The 15,077-nt window shown below is 39.5% G+C and overlaps 1 protein-coding gene across 3 annotated transcripts; it reads left to right on the top strand.

Moving 5' to 3' along the window:
• Positions 1-486: 486 nt before the first annotated feature.
• Positions 487-14,385, top strand: LOC147515832 (pentatricopeptide repeat-containing protein At4g21065-like). Of its 3 annotated transcripts, none has more exons than XM_086588611.1 (4): positions 607-763; positions 10,700-11,065; positions 11,957-12,187; positions 13,834-14,385. In XM_086588611.1, the coding sequence occupies exons 2-4, from the start codon at positions 10,724-10,726 to the stop codon at positions 14,191-14,193; spliced, it is 933 nt and encodes a 310-aa protein (XP_086444737.1). In that variant the 5' UTR covers positions 607-763; positions 10,700-10,723; the 3' UTR covers positions 14,194-14,385. The 3 variants fall into 3 exon arrangements, with proteins under 3 accessions (XP_086444736.1, XP_086444737.1, XP_086444738.1); XM_086588612.1 differs by having other exon boundaries at positions 610-763; positions 10,721-11,065; XM_086588610.1 differs by lacking the exons at positions 10,700-11,065; positions 11,957-12,187; positions 13,834-14,385 and adding an exon at positions 945-2,751 and having other exon boundaries at positions 487-763.
• Positions 14,386-15,077: the final 692 nt, after the last annotated feature.

The raw sequence follows: 15,077 nt of genomic DNA, 5'->3' as shown, positions 1-15,077 counted from the left end.
TGATGCATTTTGGAAGAAGGTCAGTACAAGTGAAGAAGGAGAGGTCACTGCGGAACTTTCTCACCGACGAATGAGGAAAGATCTACTCTTCGGCCTGCGGATGTGTTGATATATAGTTGGTTTGAGGGGAGACATGCATGTGTTGATGTAATTGGAGCCTCTCCGTTGGTAGGGCTTAAGAATGGAATATTTGAGGTGGGAGAAACAGTTAAGAGAGCAATGACAGGAAAGATGGAGAAGTATGAGGAAACTTGCATTGACTAATCAGTATTGTTTCATTCCGTTTAGTTTCGACACTTTCGGTTTCTTGGAACAACAGTCTGTTGAGACTTCAGAAAGTCATGGACAGTAACGTTATGACAGCTGGTTCTAACGAGTTTGTTTTTAGAAGAATATGATTTGCTGTTCAGAAAGGACTTGCGGCGCAGCTTGTTCCACTAAAAAAAAAAAAAAAAAACCAAAACTGAGTGCACAGCGTCTTTCTTTGTGGTAATTATGGGCAAAACATGCGCAACAACATAGAACATGAACATTCATTATTTCCCAGGTCAAAGTTCGAGTGTTTGACCAACTAAGTTCAAGTCGCACCCTCAGTCAAACTGGAGTCCAAGTTGCTGCAAGAAAGTCTATGCGTACCGCGTACGCCACTTCAAAAGTTCTAGAACTGTAGTCCCCAACACCCAAGTGACTTTTACAGTGAAGGCCTTTTATTCATCCAAAATCCAACGTGTAGTAAAAGCCACGAAAAATCCAGCTTCTACAGGTTTGTATTCAGGCCCTTTACATCTTTAATTCCTGTTTTGTAAGTATCCTATTTCATTTAATTTTCTAGATATTCTATACTTTGTTAGTACAACATTTGCACATTTAGTTATCTATCTCAAGGACTATACATATAAGTTCAGTTTCTGCAAGTATATTCATTATTGAAATTGGTAATGCAGTTCGAACCTATGAACCATGTGTACAAGCTCCACGCTCGTCTCGTCAAAACTGGACACCAAAAAGACGCGAATTCCATACGACAATTACTTCTGTTATGTGTTACTTCTCTACCACAAAGTTTATCACACATGCATTCTATTTTCGACACCATTAGTTGTCCCGACACCTTTGCATGGAACACAATTATAAGAGCTTATTCTCATATTTCTCCCTTAGAGGCTCTTACCCTTTTTTCGAACATGAGATATCGTGGCGTTTCACCTGATCATTTCACGTTCCCGTTTGTTCTCAAGGTTTGTTCTCATTTTCAAATTGGGAGAGAGGTTCATTCCCTTGTTGTGAAGCTTGGGCTTGATTCAGATATTTTTGTAGAAAATTCTTTGGTTAACATGTATGGATCGTGTGGGGAAGTTGATATTGCGTTAAAGGTGTTTGAGGAGATGGATGAAAGAGATTTGGTTTCTTGGTCTTCTATTATTGCTTGTTTAGTGGACCACGGTTTCAATGATGAAGCCTTAGGTTTGTTTCGAGAGATGCAGCTTTTTACAAGTATAAGACCAGATGAGGTAACAATGGTCAGTGTGATTACAGCGGTTTCGAGCTTAGGTTCTGTTGAATTGGGTAGATGGGCGCACTTCTTTATATACAGAAATGGGTTAGATGTTACTGTTTCACTTGGTACTTCTTTGATAAATATGTACTCGAGATGTGGATCAATTGATGAAGCAGTACTAGTTTTTTATGGAATGCCGAAAAGAAATGTTATCACGTGGACAGCATTGATTAACGGGCTTGCTGTTCATGGGCGGAGTAGAGAATCTTTGAGATTGTTTTATGAGATGGGGAAGTCTGGGTTGCGCCCGGATTATACTACTCTTACTGGGGTTTTAGTTGCATGTAGTCATGGAGGTCTCGTGGAAGAGGGGTGGAGTATTTTCGTAAGTATTAGGAATAAATACGGAATAGATCCAGGGATTGAGCATTACGGGTGTATGGTTGACTTGCTTGGGCGTGCTGGCTTGCTGTCAGAGGCCTATGAGTTCATTGAAACGATGCCGATTAGAAAAAACCCTATCGTGTGGAGGACACTACTGGGAGCATGTGTTAATCATAGGAATATTGAGTTAGCAAGACGAGTAAAGGAGAGGTTGTCTTTGCTTGATCCCCATCATGATGGAGATTATGTGCTCCTATCCAATGTATATGGGGGAATCAACAGATGGGACGAGAAAGCCAAGGTGAGAAGTTCAATGAGAGAGAGAAGGATTGAAAAAAGACCTGGCTGCAGTTTGGTTGAGGTCAACTCGGTCATTCATGAATTTGTTTCTGGAGACAACTCCCACCCTCAATATGAGGCTGTTAAAGAGTTATTAGGTTCAATCCTAGAGAGATTGAGGCTGGCAGGTTATTCCCCTGATACGTCGAATGTGTTGTTTGACATTGAAGAAGAAGAGAAAGAGAAGAATCTTAGTTATCATAGTGAGAAATTAGCTGTTGCATATTTTCTTCTTGTTAGTAACGATATAAGGACGATAAGGGTCATGAAAAATCTGCGACTTTGTACAGATTGTCATTGTTTCATGAAGTTTGTATCGCATGTCTTTCACAAAGAAATAATCATCAGGGATCGAAACCGGTTCCACCATTTTACGGAGGGATTATGTTCTTGCAAAGATTATTGGTGATTTGGTCAATTGCAGGCCTATTTGTATGTTGTGGACTACTCACTATTGGAGTATTTGGGTCCTATGTAATTTGGTTATGAAAGTTTTGAATAAATAAATTGTTAATGCTACTTTAAGGCAATTCTGAGTTTCTAGCCATGTTGCTTATAGCGTAGTTACTAGCTCATCCAACAATAGGATTAATGTACCTAAAGTTGAATTTCTTTAGTGTAAATTTGTTTGATTAAAATGTGGGTCTCCATGCAACAATTTTGTTTTGTAATTGTGTTGTTGCCAAGGTTGTACTCGTCAAGATGCACATAATTCTGTGACCTAAATATGGACATGTGGAGAACTTTGATGGTCAAGAGTTGTGTACGACTTGTATATTATTGTTTAAAAATAAAACCAAGACAAAAACATTCTTTCGGTTCTGATACCATTCTAAGGCCGTGGATGCTTCGCTGAATTGAGTAAAGTTGTTGATTTTGTGCCGAGATTATTGTGAATGGCCTTCATCCTTGTTCCAACTTCAGCACACTGAACAGGACTTAAGTGAACCTGTTGTTGTTAAAGTTTGTAGATAGTGGATAAAGACTTCTAGCATAAGGGAGAAGAGGTATGACACAAGAAAAGTAGCCTGCAGGGCAGTATTTGAAATGCCAAGGGAAGAGGCAGAGACCAAAGAGGAGAGACATTGTGAGCTTCGAAGGACACTCACCCTGCTTTTCGGTAACCCATGCTACACAACACATGATAAAGAGGCAGTGGAAACAGCTGACAAAGATTTCCTCAGAAACATCAATTGGGTTTCATATCATGTGGAGTCTTATGTGGCGACCCTGCCTGTTCAGTTATGTGGCGTGTGGTGCCACGCTGAGCTTAGCACCTAGAACAAAGTAATTGGGCATTTGGTGGCCGTCTTCCAGACTCCAAATCCTTGTTCGCCCCCATGGTTTTTGTCCAAGTAAGGTGTGGGCTAGGTGTTTGCAGATACCACTATAACGTGTCTTTTTGGTGCCTACATCAAGTCTCCTGCATGCCGACAGAGGGGTTAGATGCACTTCATTTGTCATGAAAAGTTGCAAGACAATATAAGTATGGAAGGTGAGTGGGTGGGCATTGTAATTATTGTTCCTTGCATATCGGGAGTGCATGACATAGTATAGAAGTCCCTAGGGCGGGATGATGGGACAATATAATTGCACTTCTTTCATGGTGTGGAAAGTGCTAACTTTTCCTGCCATACAAATCTAAGTTCCCTTGGTGGGTTGCACAAAATAATTGTACTCCCTTAAAGGGGGGGAGGGGGAGGGGTTTACTAATGACTCTCTTGGCGGGAAAATGTACATTTCCTGGGAGGTTGGGTGGGACAATATGGAACAATTTAGAATTCACTAAAACATGGAAAACTAGATCGTATGATCGTATCTATAACGAACATAAAAGTAACTTTTTTTTTTTTTTTTTTTTTTTTTTTTTTTTTTTTTTGAAGTGGAAATTTTATTGATAATGATAACGAGTTTTACAAATAATTAGGACAACCGTGCAACAAGCTGCGCCGCAAGTCCTTTCTGAATGACAAATCTTATCTTCCTAAAAACTCGTTAGAACCAGCTGTTATTACGTTGTAGTCCATAACTTTCTACAATCTCTTAAGGAGCTCAACAGACTGTTGTGCCAAGAAACCAAAAGTGTTGAAACTGAACGGAATGAAACAATGCTGGTTAGCCCTACAAGCCTCCTCGTGTATCTCAATCTTTCCTGCTGCTGCTCGATTAGCTGCGTCACCTACCTCAAAGACTCCATTCCCAATCCCTACCAACGGAAATGTGATGTACATATATATAATCATAAGTCAACTTTGTAAGATGAGATATCCCACTCAGATACAACAAAGGGAAAGACAGATACAATATCGATACTAGAAAAAAAGAAAACTACGATTACTAGAGAAGACTAAAACAAAGGGATGCAATCATGCATGGCCGAACAAGAAACCCCATCTGAACATAATATCCCCGAAAGATGTATCTGTCTACTCCCAAAACTTCGACCAGAGAAAAACGAATCCCTTTATTGCTACAATCATCTGTGCCATAGTCATTATACATCCATCAAAGTGTGTATTGTTCCTTTCTAACCCTAAAGCCACATGATAGCAAAAGGTAAGATGCTCCACACTCTACATCCCTTTGGGGAATGGACACTAAGCACCAAAGAGCTCAAAACATCTTTCACTGACCAATGAACAACCCAATACACCCCAGAGTGGCCTACAAAATAACTCCATATCTCCCAAAAAAAGGACAATGAATGAGAGTATGACTCACTGACTCCCCATCAGCCATACACAAGAGACAAACATTAATGATTATTTTATTTATTTATTTTTTATCGGTAACATTAGAACATATATATTGATAAAAGAAAAACAATTACAAAAAAGATGAGATATCCAAACTACAAATAACAAAAAACAAAAACTTAAAAACAAAAAAGATCATTCCCTAGATTCCACACCTCAAAACCTACTACAAAGAAAGAAAAGCATTGCAATCAGAACATGAATGACTCCCATCTACACACAAAGTACTCAAAAGGAATGTCTTGGGTCTCCTCATGCGCCTTAGACCAGAAAAAAAAAAAGGCCATTAATGACCATAATGACCTCTTCCAAAGATGCCTCAACTCCTCAAAGTGTCTCCTGTTTCGCTCCAACCATAGTCCCCACAAGATGGCAAAAAGAACCATACTCCAGATTCTCCTCCCCTTCTGTGAGTGAGCAAATACATTCCAAGAGGCTAGAAGCATCTTCACTGAACTTGGACACACCCATTGAACCCCTTACATATGAATAAAAGCACTCCATACCCTTCAAGAGAAAGGACACAAAATAAAGGTATGGTTAACAGATTCACCATCAGACAAACATAAAGGACATAAATTAATCAAAGCTTCCTTGAAGCGTCTCTTACGAAGGTTATTAATAGCTAACACATGACCCAAAGAAGCACACCAAACAAAGAAAGCGACCTTGGAAGGGACCTTAGCACCCCAAATAAAATGGCTAGGAAAGAAAGACAAAGCGCGAAGTAAAAGGATTTTGTGGAAAAACTCTCATTTTTGTTAATAGACCAAAGGCGCGCGAAGTAAAAGGATTTTGTGGAAAAACTCTCATATTTGTTAATAGACCAAAGGCATTTATCTTTGTCCGGTCTCACAGACGGAATAAAATCCAGTTTGCTTGTGAGTGCCGCCGCACTCAATGTCTCGGTCTGAGAGTTCCTTATCAATTCCTAGATCCCATGCAATATAGCCATTATCTTCTCGCATGAACACACAAACTGGGCGATTCTTGAAGTCTGATAAAGCATATAAACGAGGGAAAGACAAAAAGAAAGGTCTCTCATCTAACCAAACGTCCTCCCAAAACCTAAAGCTCTCTCCATCCCCCAAACAAAATCTAATGTTCCTTTGGAAAGCCTTGGACACTTTGGAAATGCCCTTCCACCCACAACCATAAGGACTGGTCACGGGACTGCTAGCCCAGCCAAAGCAATCCTTCCCAAATCTAGACAAGATAACCTTCCTCCACAAACTCTTTCTTTCCTCCCCAAAACACCAAAGCCATTTGCCTAGCAAAGCTAGGTTGAATTCATGAAGCATACGAAGGCCCAAACCCCCATCACGCTTAGATAGGTATAGTCTATTCCACCCCACCAAGTGATATCTATGCCTATATTCAGTGTCATCCCACAAAAAGTTTACAATAATGGACTCAATACGATGAGCAACACTTATGGGTAAGCGAAAAAGGGACATGTAATACACCGGTAAACTAGATAAGGTGCTCTTTATCAGAATAACAAGATCCCCCTTGGACAAAACATGCCCTTTCCATCCGGCAAGTTTCTTACTAAAACTCTCACTAATCGGATCCCAAATGGCTCTAGATCTATACTTCGCGCCCAACGGAAGTCCTAGATATTTAGACGGTAGAACCCCCAAGGTGCATCCATTGAAGGAGGCCAAACTATCCACCTCGAAACCACCTACCCCAAAAATAGTGCTTTTAGACATGTTTACTCTCAAACCAAAAACCGCCTCAAAGCAACATAACAAACCCCGAAGGTATCTCAATTGCTCACCCCCTCCCCTAAAGAAAAACCACCGTATCATCCACGAACTGTAAATGAGAAACAAGGACTTTTTTACAACCTACCCTAAAACCCTCAAGCACCCCTAACTGATTTGCTCTCTCCACCATCTTACCAAACACCTCGACAACCAAAAGAAAAAAGAGAGGAGATAATGGGTCCCCTTGCCTAATACCTCTCAATCCTTTTTAAAGAAACCAGTAGGCAAACCATTAATAAGGATAGAACAAGGGACAAACGTTAATGATTATTTTCTTTCTCTTAATGAGATTGTCTATGGTCAAAATCTTATTGTGGGTTACACACCAAATGACGAAAGAAATGAAACAAGGGATCTTTGCTGACCAAATAAAAGAACTAGGAAAAGGAAAGTAGGGAATCATGACTCCTCGGGTGTTAGCCGGTAGATGAGAACACAAAGAAAAGTATAAATAATTGACTGAGAATTTCCTATTCTTTTCTATAGTCCAGTGCCGATGATCCCTATCCAGTCTCACAACAGGAATCGCCTCCAACATAAGCGTGAGGGTGGCAATGCTCGCAATATGCCAATATCCCGTTCAGTCAAGTGAACATGAATCCCCAAATCCCACCCAAGATTACCGTTATTTGGACGCATGAAATCACAAGTGGGCTGTGTTGCATGGGTACGCCTATTATTCCGATGTATCCCGTGTTGTGTCGTGTCGTGTCGTCACCGACACCGACGCGACATAGATAGATTCGAATCTATACTCAGTTTCAAAGAAAAAAATAAAAAAGATTAAGAAAGAAGGAAGAGAGAGAGAAATGGAGTAGACTAACCTGATGGTGTCGGCTGTGCACCATTTTCTTCCATGGCGGCGGCTGCAACCCAGATCTAGGGTTTGTTGAACACAATTAAGAAGTGCTGAAGTGGGCTTTTAATAAGTGATGTGGGCTTTAATAAGTGACGTGGGCTTGGACTATTTTCTTTCTTTCTTCCATAGATAGGATTAAATGGGGCTTTTAATAAGCAATGTGGGCATGGGCTTTTTTGGAATGATTATATTCAAGATCTAAACTTGTTTTAAATGGCAAATGGGCTTTATCAAAATCTATATGCATATTTTTTTTTTCTATTTAAAATAATTTATCTTTTAATAAAATATAATATTAAATTAAAATATTAGCCGTGTCCCCGTGTCTTGATTTTCCGACCTCGCCGTGTCCAAATCGCCATACCCGTGTCCAAGCCGGACACTTGTACCCGTACCCATGCAACAGAGCAAGTGGGGTGATCTTTAAAAACTGAGATTGCATAAAGTCTCAAGAAAGACAAGAATAACAGTCTCTCTGCTACCCATCTATCCTCCCAAAATCTAATTCTACCCCCTCACCTAAGACATGTGATTTCTCTCTTAAATTCCACGAGACCTCTTTGAATACTCTTCCAAGCCCCACACCCATAAGGACCCAGATTCCCCGTTATACCAGCCTAGATTGGTCTCACCAAATCTGGATTTGACCACGCCTCGAAAGCCTCTCAATTTTTTCCCCGAATCTCCAAAGCTATTTGGCCGTAAAGGTAGAATTAAACTCACGAATCCTCCAGAAACCCAGACCCTGTTTTTCTTTGATGTACAAACAATTTTCCAGTTAACAACATGATACCTATGATTCTCTTCCTTGTCATCCCATAAAAAATTGTTAATGATCCTTTCAACCCTTTTGACCACACTCTGTGGCATCCTAAAAAGGGACATAACATAAACTAGAAGGCTCGAAAGAGAACTTGTAATCAAAATCACTCTCGCCCCTCTCGAAAGGTACCGCCCATGCCATCCTTAAAGTTTATGATGGAGGTTCTGCTTTACAGGTTCCCACATAATAGCAGACCTGTATCGAGCACCAAGAGGAAGCCCAAGATACCTCAAGGGCAGAGATCCGGCAGAGCACCCAATGGCTCCAACCATCCTATCAACATCGCTTATGTCAACTGCCCCATACACTTTACTCTTTGCTATATTCACCCTAATCCCTGAGATCACCTCAAAGCAACAAAGAATCCCACAAAGGAATCTATGTTGTGAGAGGTCCCTACGCAAGAACACCACAATGTCATCTGCGTATTGCAGATGAGAGATGAGAACTTGGTCCTGTCCCACCCTAGAACCCTCAATAAAGCCGAGCTCATTGGCTCTCCTAATCATTCTACCCAAAACCTCCACTACTAACAAAAAAAGAGGTGGAGACAAGGGGTCACCCTGTCTAATGCCTCGAGAACTCCTAAAGAAACCAGCAGGCGGCCCATTTATAAGGATCGAGAAGGAACACGATGAGATACATCTCCTAATCCATTTCTGCCACTTCCAACCAACCCCCATACGTCTCATCACATATTCCAAAAACTCCCAACTCACATGGTCGTAAGCTTTCGTAAGATCAATTTTGCAAACTAGATCCGATATCCCAATAACATTTCTATCCTCAATCACCTCATTAGCGACCAACTCCGCATCCAGAATTTGGCGCCCACTCACAAAAGATCTTTGTTCCTCCGCAATGAGGTTAGAAATCACCCCTTTCAGTCTCATCAAAAGCATCTTGGATATGATCTTATATACACTACCAACTAAGTTGATAGGGCGCAAGTCACTAATGTCCTCGACTCCTCTCTGTTTAGGGATTAACTTAATAAAGGTGTTATTCATGCTACTCAAAAGAAAAGATGTCTCCCAAAACTCCCTAACGGTCTCCATGACGTCATCTCTCACTGTATCCCAAAACTTCTGAAAAAACTCGGTATCGAAACCATCTGGGCTTGGAGACTTATCGTTCTCCAGATCTACAATGGCCCTCCAAACCTCCTCCTCCTCCTCAAACTCTCTTTCTATGTCTGCACTATCTTCTCTAGAATTGCTTGGAAGAAAGAGATTATGTACAAGTGGGCGTCTGCCTACAGGCTCAGTATAAAGCCTAGAGTAGAAAGAAAACACCTCCTTTTTCAAGCAATCCTCTCCAAATAACATTACCATCAATCCGTAAACTCTCTGACATATTCTCTTTATTTCTAGCCCTTGCTCTTTAATGAAAAAATTTAGTATTAGAGTACCCCTACTTGATATCTTTGACCTTTGCTTTTTTCCTCTAGGACATCTCCTCCAAATAAACCACCCTCTCAAACTTGCTAGAACCCGTTAGAACTAAATTTGGAGACTTGTAGACTCTTCTAAATAATACCTAAAAAATAAAACAAAAACACACTACAAAACCTAAAATAGAAGCAACTGAATCAATAATGGTGACAACTTCCATCTAGGTTATGATTTCCTACACCAGTCCCTCCATCTTTAGAGACACTCGTCTTCGATTCATCTAATCTAATAATGAAAAGTGACTCCCGTATATGCCAAGACTTGATCTGAATGATTTTTAGTGTCTTGAAAGCGCATTGGACCAAGAACAATACGAAAGCCATCGTTCTTAAAAGTGTAAGTATTTGTTCTCCCAGCATGTAAAACACCAACATCAAATTGCCAAGGACATCCAAGAAGAATGTGTCTTGCCTCCATATCAATAACGTCGCAAAGAATTTCATCATGCTATGTCCCAATAGAGAAAGCAAAATTTATTTTTGTGAACCCTTGAGTTTTCATCTTTGTTTACCCCATGAGTGAAAATTTGTAGCAATTATGTCAGTGGCACCATCTTGAAAGTGGTCGCCGCACTATTAACTTGTTTTTGTGTTTGTGATGTGTTTGGACTTCATTGTCTAGTCTTGGAGATTCAAAACTAATTATCTTTCTTTTTTCTTTTGCACGTAACTTATATAGTTATATCAACTCTTTTTATTTTCTCAAGATGTTCTTGTTGTGCTAGCATTATCGGATAATTGTTTGTTGAGTCTTTATATAATTTTAGGAGGTTAACTGTTACCTCATAATTACTATGCTTTCCATAACATCCCAGGTTGAAACATTCATATTTCAGAGAATGCAGAGGGGCACCTGTTACAAATGCCAAAAACAAGGGCATTGGGCAAAAGATTGTCCTGAAACACCACAGAGTAAACCTTCTAGCACTCAGGTTAAACCATTCAATTTTCAGAGAATACCGATGGACAACTGTTATGCATGCCATAAACAAGGACATTGGGCAAAAGATTGTCCTGAAACACCAAAATGTAACTCTTCTAGCACCAGAGCCACTGTCATCAATGATCAAGCTATTCCTTCTAAACAGTGCCCTTGCCGTGCTGGAGTATGTATCGTGAAAACATCTTACACTGAGAAGAATTTTATGAGGAAGTTTTACAAATGTCCTAGAGGGTCAATTGTAAGTCCTGTTTTTTTTTCTTCCCCCTTTTTTTTTTGCTCCTATTTTCATCGTTGATGTGTGTCGCTGATTTGCATTTTTTTCAAATGAAGTACTCTCACCCCCACCCCCTCTCCTCCCAAAACAAATATAGAGATAAATGTATAAAGGGAACAGAGAGAAAGTATGCCTCCCTGTAATTGTTATATTAATTTGTTTAAATTGGATAACTTAATTAAATATAGCACTTCAATAACTATAATTTTTTGAATTATAGAAGGTTAGAAAGCAGAAAATCATTGTGAATTATTTAAAGCGTAATGAGATGTATGTCAAAGAAGATAAATGAATCCTGATCTACAAAAAATGTTTTGGTATGTTGCATGGACTCTTCAGTCTTCCCACATTCCATTGCTTCAACTGTATTGTCTTTTTTCGTTTGTTCTGGAATGGTTTTCCAACCATGTCAGCAATAGCAAGTTTCAAGAGCTTCCTACTCAAAAGCAAGTTAGTGCAGTTCTGGGTCAGGAGCTTAGACTTACGCAGAAGTTCCATTGATTTTGGTCTGTACAAGTTAAATATAAGCATATGACATATGGGTAGCATTGAGGGAATGAGGAATATATCCATGAAACAAAGTTAACGATCATTCGTTCTAATGATTTTCTTTTCTTCTCTCTTGTACACCCATCAATTTGTTATTATGCAAAGGAGTACACCATTGTACTTCATAGATGTCTCAGGAAATGTTTTCTCCTTCTTAAGAAAATTAGATTCCTATCATATTTTGAGACTACAAAGAGAATGTCTGCGAATGTCATTTTCTCTGTGGTCAATTGAAGCTGTTTATATGGTCACATTGTATATGCTCTGATGTAAGTATTTTGGTATCTACTTATGGAATTTGCTCAGGGAGGAGAGGACTGTGTTTTTTTCCAGTGGTGCAATCGGGAGAGTCCTGGTCAGAGACAATATATTTCACTTTCTCCAGAGTTGCAACTGATGAGTTCTGGTCAGAGACAAGATATTCTGCAGTCTCCATATCCAGAGTGCTCCTGTGGTGCTGGAGTGTGCAGACTCGAACCATTTATAGAAGATGGAAGAGACACGGGCCTAAAATATTTCGCCTGTCCCGTGAAAAAGGTATTCCCTGTATCTAAATCTCTTAGTGGTTATTATAATTCAGAAAAACTTCGTGCGTTAACTCTAGGAGCAGTGGTTCTCCCAAGCCGCAGTGATCCACAAACTTGACTCAATTTCCTGGTAAATGACAGCTCTGTTTAGTTTTGGTTACCGCAAAATACGTAGAAATTGGAATCTTAAAGATATTGTTACTTATTTAACTATTACATATTCCTTATTTGGAACAAATGAACAAATTACCTTATTCCTCCCTCCTCCCTCCTGTGATTAACAGCCATAAAAGCTCAAGAACTAGTGGCATGATTGAAGACCATTACAGACATCACTCCCCATGTCGCATACCCTCGTTAGTCTTATTTTGGGATTCTGTATCTTCCCTCTTGATTTCCTTGTTGAGCTTAGTGGTGTAATATGTAGGGGATACTTTGGGTGGAAATTTCACCTACCCACACAAGAATGCACTTATACTGGGGTTAGAGGTCATGCTAACCCACCACCTATTACAAGACCTTGGCAGTAATGACAACACTGAGAAAACTCAACGACAATAACAAGAGCAATAAATAAAAGCATGCAAAGAGTACAAATAATTAACGTGGTTCGGTATGATATACCTATGTCCACAACATGCCAAAGCTTCCACTAGAATGAGAGTTACAAGAGATGATAAAAATTCATAGACTAGCGCCTAACTCAAACCCTAGATGCAAGATTATCTCCCACAAGTCCCCAATTCTTAGCTCTCAAAAATATGTTTCTCAACTAAACGCTAAGCTCCCAAGGCCCTAGTGGGCATCTGGGCACCTTAGAATAGAGAAATCACTAGAATAATACATTTCGGCTAAAACTGGCTCAAAAGCGGGACGCCATTTGGCTGCCGCAGAGTGCTACATTAAGAAATCACCTTTCTGGGCACTGGCGGCCGGACGACAACTCCCTGGCTGGGGAGCATTACAGGAAGAAATCAACTTTCTGGGCATCAGTAGGGGACCAGCGTTTATGTGGCGGGGCTCTACAGGAAAAGTCCAGTTTTTCTTCTCCTTGATGCGTGCAAACAAGGGCAGGCCATCTAGAGCAAACTCAAACCGGCTCCACATCCCAACATAGTATTTGCTACTACATTCTTCACCTGAATGTCTTAGGTTCATGAAGTGATTAGTAATGGAAAATAAGTGTTGTAAAAATGGGATACAATAAATTTGCTCAGACATCAGTCTTTTCTCAAATTGGTTGAACAACTTTTGGTGCAGAACATTCTATTGCAACAGCACCATCCCATGCTGTGTTGGTAAAACTTTTAAACAAGGAGTTCCAGATTTTCAGTCACTGGTTCTTTTCTTTTATGCTTGAGATGACGGTAAACTACAGAGGGGAAGGTGAAATACATATATCACAAGTCTTTTTCCAATATTTTTTTTTTGATTGGCAGTTGAGTGCTGCTCAGGAGAAACATTGTTCCTAAGCGCTTAGGAGCTAAATTTTCCCCGTTTTCAAGTAGCCTTAACCTTATGAGATCCTTAACCTTAGAAGCTGAAATAGTATCTTTTTGCTCAAAAACTGATTCTCTACTACCCTACTACTAATATTTAGCTGAAGATATTTTCAATTTAAGGGATCTGGGACACTTTTTGTTCCCTTTTATGCAGGGACAGGGAGCTTGCAATTTCTTCCAGTGGCAGCACAGTCCAGGAAATCCCCCAAGCAATGATAACAGGACTACTCGGTGTTTAACATCTGATGGCCATGTATCAGATGAGTCTGTGAATATCAGTAGTTTTAATGGAATTGTATCAACTGGATCGGCAGAGAAGGGATTAGAGCGTCAGTCATCCGGGGAACACCTGCTAGAGGAAATTGCTGGACCAGATTTTGGGCTTGATGATGCTGAACTTCCGCCTATTGGAGATCTTAAATTGAGTGGAATGAAAACTAGTGTTTTTGCAAAACCTGATCGGTGTTACCGCTGCGGCAAAGAAGGGCACTGGAAGGACTGCCTTGAGCCATAAAACTCCCTTGTGATGAAAAATTGCCTCGCCTATATGCCATCCCTTAGATCTTATCAGTAAATAAGAACGTGAAGATGCTTGGTTTGGCTTCTGGTAACTATGTAAACTATACATTTTGTGGAGTATGTGTTTCAAACCCACAGAGTGGTGTGAACTTCTTTTGTTATTAAAAACTTAAAACTTTAAACGAGATGTCACACTCCATGTCCCTGGAATAGAACTCACTTCCAGACTTTCAATGCTAAACTCGGGCATAGTTGTACCTTTTTTGGTAACTATTGTTAGATAGACTGGTCTATTTTATATGGGTTGACTCAATTTTAACTCAAGTTTGTGACCCTTAGATTGGTTCCAGGGTCTAGATTTTAACAAGAAAACCACTAAAACTGATGACGTAATGAAACTTCTAATCTATTTTTTCCTCCAAATTTCTCTCCTATCGTGTTCTTTTCTCCTTCGATTGCAGCCCTTTTACAGGGAAAAACATTAAAAAAAAAATAATACATTGTAAAAGGAATAAGTGAGTTATTCTTCTTCAATAAGTGTTTTTCCATCTTGTTCACTATAAAATAAGATGCATAACTCATTATCAAAAAAAAAAAAAAAAAAAATTGAAGAAGATGCATGACTAAAATAGATCAATCTTCATTCTCTTCTCTTGTATGTTTTAAGCTTTACAATTTTTACAATTTTTTTCTAGACAAAGAGAACACTAACAACAAAGAAAACCTTGGTTTAATAAAGATCAACCTAGTTAATTCTTAATGCAAAATTTTAACATTTTTCATTTTTAACGTTTAAATCTCATATTTATGGCTTCATATTGGGTAAAGAGGAATGTGAATTGCAAAGATATGAATCCGGGCATTGTACTTTGAAACATC

The sequence above is a fragment of the Coptis chinensis genome, chromosome 2 (assembly GCF_015680905.1).
Source record: "Coptis chinensis isolate HL-2020 chromosome 2, ASM1568090v1, whole genome shotgun sequence".
Taxonomy (NCBI): domain Eukaryota; kingdom Viridiplantae; phylum Streptophyta; class Magnoliopsida; order Ranunculales; family Ranunculaceae; genus Coptis; species Coptis chinensis.
The sequence above is the reverse complement of the archived record's forward strand: the minus strand, read 5'-3'. Positions and strand labels throughout refer to the sequence as shown.

Excerpts from the sequence above, each read along its gene's own strand:
- LOC147515832 (XM_086588610.1), top strand. The coding sequence starts at position 954 with ATGAACCATGTGTACAAGCTCCACGCTCGTCTCGTCAAAACTGGACAC.